Source organism: Vipera ursinii (genome assembly GCF_947247035.1).
Source record: "Vipera ursinii genome assembly, chromosome: 6".
NCBI classification, from domain to species: domain Eukaryota; kingdom Metazoa; phylum Chordata; class Lepidosauria; order Squamata; family Viperidae; genus Vipera; species Vipera ursinii.
Genome location: NC_139515.1, coordinates 26274865 through 26280864, shown reverse-complemented (window position 1 = coordinate 26280864; position 6000 = coordinate 26274865). Strand labels below are relative to the sequence as shown.

General features: G+C 36.9%; 1 protein-coding gene across 1 annotated transcript in view; it reads right to left on the bottom strand.

The window, feature by feature from the left end:
• Positions 1–1080: 1080 nt before the first annotated feature.
• Positions 1081–6000, bottom strand: part of ASZ1 (ankyrin repeat, SAM and basic leucine zipper domain containing 1) — a 61483-nt gene continuing 56563 nt past the window's right edge. Inside the window, exons 12-13 of the mRNA XM_083366727.1 lie at positions 2769–2882; positions 1081–2173 (exon numbers count right to left, since the gene is read on the bottom strand). Coding sequence (XP_083222853.1) covers positions 2018–2173; positions 2769–2882 — 270 coding nt within the window. The 3' untranslated portion in view covers positions 1081–2017. The remainder of the gene's footprint in view (positions 2174–2768; positions 2883–6000) is intronic.

The following is a 6000-nucleotide window of genomic DNA, read 5'->3' as shown; positions in this document are numbered from 1 at the left end:
CTTTGGCCAGTTATTTTCCCTCAGCCTAAACCACCTCACAGGACAGTTGTTGTGGGGAAAATAGGAGGATGGAGATGTTTTAGGTATGTTCATTATTTATAAAAATAATAAAGGTGGAATAAAAATAAACTCCTTAATTAACCCTGTATTGTTGAAAATCCTGAACATAATTTAACGTAGTATAATTTCTGTCTAGGTACTTTCTAGTAACACTAGAAGGCTGAAGATTTCCAAAGTATTTGGATGAATATTTTTTCTTTTATATTCAGTATGGTAGTTATCTGTTAAAACCCTTACTAAATCCAGGCTACTACAGCCATGTACTATACTTTTGCAACACTAAAATTTCTTAACTGTTTTAAAATAAAATCATGTTGCTTAAGTTGCAATTTATGGATGTTGACTTCGATTTGGCCACCCTAATTCATTAATATACTCTAAGGAAACAGGAGTCGGAAACGACTAGCACGCATGTGCGGGGGAACCTTTACCTTTACCTTTTAAGGAAACAGGCTTTTGACTGGTATGTTAATTTCTTAATGGCACCATGTTGCCCATTTGTTAAGCCATATCTGATTTTAAAATGCACTTAGTGACACTGTAAACAATAAAACTCAAGGGAGTTTATTGAATGTCAGTAATCTTCTTTCAGTTTTTTACATAAAGTATTCTTGAGAATTTCAGTAACAGTTTGTGATACATAATCATGTAGACCCCAACAGTAATGTTTTAATAGAACCATTTATGTAACAACCCCTCAGAGATTCTCTCGTAAGTAGGCCATGGTGTTTTAAAAAGTCCTTTCCATTATAACTCATTTAGTTATTGATTTCAGTTACTTGCACTGCCTAAAATGTGAAAAATAAACCTGCAATGAAAGGGCGAGCATTTTGGAAATCTACAGATTGATACTGTTTCTATTTTCACTTCAGTGTTCAGTATTAATTCGAAATATACCATGTGATGCAGAGATTTAGCCATTGTGGTTTGTTTATGGCATGGTATAAAATTAAACAAGGGCAGCCTTGTAAAATATGCGAGTCCAAGCTAAACAGGCTGCTTTTCATGAGTTAATAATTTATTAATTCCTAATAACAGGAGCATTTTTGCATATTAAGCAATTACATTGCTATAATCATAAAGTAATTTTGCTGAGATCTTTTGATGTTGCTTTTAAAGTAAACAAATCCAGACAAAAGTAACATTCTTGAATATTAACTTCTTGTAGCAAGGTCAGAATTCAAACTAAGCAAACTGCAAAAAAACATAAATAAGATCAAAGTTTATTTTATTTGCTGGATTTGAGTCCCATCTTTCTTCTACTCGGTTTTCCTAAAATAAGACAACTTCCATAGGTAGAATCCATAAAGAAGTAATAACAAATATGTTAGTATGAGAGAATATTTCCTGTCTGCTCAAAACATGCAAAAAAAATCTAATGATATATAGAGAGAGAAATAAAAGAACTTAACATATAGCTAACATAACATGGCAGTATAGGAATTACTTGGAGGCACAGATTAATGAATAAAAAATAGTTCTTACTCAGTTACATTACATGCATAATAATATGTATCTGAAACATAAACATGTATTTATATGGATTTAAAATTTGAAAATCTAAGAATTGGGATTTATTGCAGTGGTGACCAATATATGAAGGTGGAGGTTACAACTCAGGCTAATGACTATTCTGAGGGACAATGTCAATTTACCAGCAGAGCTGTCACAAACACACCCTTTTTCCAATTTTAACAGTGAGATGCAAATTGTCAGCTGAGTGACTTTGTACCTGTCTTGCGCATGACAAAGGTTATAAAAATGGAAGTGGAAACATTTTGCTTCCAACTCCTATCTCCACCCTCATTTTTTTGCAAAGAAAACTTGAAACATTGCACCAGCAAAAATATGTCAACTTCAGTAGCATAATCTGTTGGTGTAAGAGCTGGTGAAAATCAATGTACCTTTTAAAATTAAAACTTGAAAATTAGCTACCTTTATCAACTATGCATAAAATCTAATTCAATTTTTCTTTAGATAACTTGAAAATAAAGAAAACACATCCAGACCCAACCACAGTTAGTACTGCTATTTTAAAAAAAGCTGTCTTCCATCTGCCATATTCCACCAAAGGTTGCATTCGGCAAGGATCATCATTCTGCCCATCTTGGAGCTGATAAAAATGTGTTGAATAGAAGAAAAAAATGTTAGAAATCTATACTAATGTATTCCAGAAAAATTAAGTTAGCCTTCTGTAAATAGACACAGATTTTATGTAAATAGCAGAAAGGCAGCATTGTAATTGCATGTGCAAGCCCCAATTAATTTTGCTGTATCTGCTTACTGGCAATTCAGAATAGGAAGACTACTGAGTTTCCAAATTGCATGGTTGCATCCCTATTATTTTTTCTTAGTTACCCATATTTTGCTTTTACAAGTAGTCCTGTTTATTGACTTTCTCATTTAGTGACCACTCATAGATCTGTGAAGTAAAGGAAAGCTAAATATAGTAAGCTCATTCACTTAGCAATTGCTTAACAAAGTTGACAGTCCCACTTGTAACTGCTAGGATGTACTCCTATAATGGCAAATTCTAGAATACCTTAATCCATTATTTATTTATCAAATTTGAAGACCACCCATCTACCTCACAAAGCAACTGTGGGCAGAGTATTATTAAAACATTAACAATCATACTGCCTGAACTAATACTTAGAAATCTGTTGATAATTATCATACGTCCTCTATCCATAAAGAGATATATGTACCTTATTCATGAGCATTTTTAGTTTTACAACCTCTGCAGTCAGATCTTCAGCACTCAAAATTAGGTCTTCACACACTGTAGCAAGACTGTGGGGTGGATTCCATTCAAGAACCAACTAATAAATTAAAAAAATGTCTTTACAGTTACATATGAACCGCATTCCACTGGTATAATTTCACTATTGCAAAGTTTTATTGGCTGAAAAATACACAGGAGCATACACATGTTGAGGTTTTGGATAAGCCTCTCCCAGACAAGCTTCCTGTCACATTTTGGAGAGGATTTTCCATCCTCCATAAAGTTCACTGAATGAGTGTGTGGTTTTGTGCTGATATGCATGCTATGGCAAACGTATGGGGTATCCTGTTTCAGAATCTTGTAGGAGAGTTGACCATTTTAAGACATGTTTAAAATATGCATATCAAGGTGATTTTTAGATGAAATGTTTGGCAAATCTCTCCACTTGAGAGATTTGAGGTGCAACATGGAAAAGATGTGAGTATTGACCATTTTAAGACATGTTTAAAGTAATGCATAACAAGGTGATTTTTAGATGAAATGTTTGCAAATCTCTCCACTTGAGAACAGATCTATAACCAGATAGATTCCAACAGTGTGAAGACTTTTAAAAATAGTTTTCAACTTACAATAACAATAGGGACTGGAATTTCCATCATGAATCCTCGAGTTCTCTGACCACCTTTACAATGATTGTTATGCAAATCATGTGGTCATCATTCCTCAATGAGCATTGCAAAAAATGCTGCAAATCACAATCACGTGACTGGACTCTGCAATAGGTAAAAATGCAAGCAGGTGGCCAAGCAACCAAATTGCAATCATGTGACATTTTGTGACAGTTGGAAGTGCTTTACAGGCCATAAAGCACCCTTTCCAAGGCTGACATAACTTTGGACTACCTTAAACAATGGTTGTAGGCCAAGGACTACCTGTATTTGTGTTAGTATATTCTTATACTTTAGGAGTAATTGTAACCTTGTCAGCCATGTTGTTTTACAGGTATCACTTTCTAGTCTGGTCTGTATGGTTTGTTTTGGTGTGCTGATCTCCTGGTATATTCAATCTTGTTACTTACACAGAGAATCTTCTGGTTGTATATGCTGATTGGTACTGTTTTACTCTTTCTAGAGTCTCTTTACATCTTGGCGACCAAAACTGGATGCAGTATTCCAAGTGTGGCCTTACCAAGGCATTGTAAAGTGGTATTAGTACTTCACGTGATCTTGATTCTATCCGTTAATGCAGCCTAGCACTGTGTTGGCTTTTTTGGCAGCTGCAGCACACTGCTGGCTCATATTGAAGTGATTGTCCACTAGGACTCCAAGATCCCTCTCACAGTTACTACTACTGAGCAAGGTACCCCTTATACTATACCTGTACATTTTGTTTTTCTTGCCTAAGTGTAGAACCATTTTTCACCATTGAATTTCATTTTCTTAGATAGCGCCCACAAGTCTGTCCAGATCCTCCTGTATCTTAAGCCTGTCTTCTGGAGTGTTGGCTATTCCTGCCAGCTTGGTGTTGTCTGCAAATTTGATGAGTTCCCATCTATCCCCTCATCCAAATTGTTGGTGAAAATGTTGAAGAGCACTGGGCCCAGAACAGAGCCCTGGGGCACCCCACTACACACTTCCCTCCATGTAGATGCAGTTCCATTGAGGACCACACGCTGAGTACGGCCAGTCAGCCACCTACAAATCCATCTGGTGGTGATGCTGTCTAATCCACATTTTTCTACCTTATCAAGTAGTAGGTTGTGATCTACTTTATCAAATGCCTTACTGAAGTCCAAGTAAGTTATATCCACAGAATGCCTCTGATCCACTAATTTTGTCACTTGGTCAAAGAATGCAATAAGATTTGTCTGACATGATCTGTTTTTGACAAACCCATGTTGGCTTTTAGTAATGACTTTGTTTGCCTCTAGGTATTTGCTAATTCGTTGATTATCTTTTCCAGAATCTTCCCAGGTATTGAGGTCAGGCTGATAGGTCTGTAATTTCCCAGACCCATTTTCTTCCCTTTTCTGAAGATGGGAACTACATCAGCTCTTTTCTAGTCCTCTGGTAGTTCACCGGTGCTCCAGGTTTTTTGAAAAATATAGTTCAGTGGTTCTGAGATCACATTTGCCAGTTCCTTGAGAACCTTGGGGTGTAATCCATCTGGTCTTGGTGATTTGAACTCGTAGCAGAGTGAGTGCCTGTTACTCGTCCCAGCTTCTGCCAACCTAGCAGTTCGAAAGCATGTAAAAAATGCAAGTAGAAAAATAGGGACCACTAAGGTGGGAAGGTAACAGTGTTCCGTGTGCCTTTGGCGTCTAGTCATGCCGGCCACATGACCACGGAGACGTCCTCGGACAAGTGCTGGCTCTTCGGCTTTGAAACGGAGATGAGCACTGGCCCCGAGAGTTGGAAACGACTAGCACGCATGTGCGGGGGAACCTTTACCTTAGGCTGGACAGGTGCTCACTTACCATTTTCTTGCCTATCTTAACTTGTGTTTCTATTCTGTTTTTATGGCACTATTTTTGATAGGTTGGACTGTTTTTTCCCTTTGTGTAAAGATAGATGCAAAAAAATGAGTTAAATAGTTATGCTTTCTCCGTTACTTGTCACCTTCTTGCCACTTTCACCCACTAATGGACCAATCATTTCCTTCCCTTTTTTCTTGTTTTTTACATGTTGAAAGAAGCTTTTTTTGTTATTTTTGACTTTGGTCGCAAGCCTTAGTTCATTTTGAGCCATAGCTTTCCTTACTTCATCTTTGCAGGCTCAGGCTATTTGCTGATATTATGACTTAGTTATGTGCCCCTCTTTCCATTTTCTATACTTGTCCTTTTTATCTTTCAATTTATCAGAGACTTCTTTATGGAGCCGTGCTGGTTTCTTTCGAGAGCTGTTATTTTCCCTTTGTTGGTATTGTGCTAGACTGGGCTTTTATTGTCTCACTTTTCAAAATTTCCCAAGCTTCTTGAGTTGTTTTCCCCTTGAGAATTCTCATCCATGGAATCCTTCCCAAGCCCTCTCTAATTAGTTCTCTTAAAGTCCAAGACACTAGTTTGCCTGTGTTCTATTGTTGTGCTTCCATAATGTTGAATTCCATTATAACTTCTCCCCAAGGTTCCTGTGACTTCAAGGTTCCTTTTATCATTTCATCTCTGTTAGTGAAAATTAGATCCAAAATGGCTAATCCCCTAGTTCCCTTCTCTACTT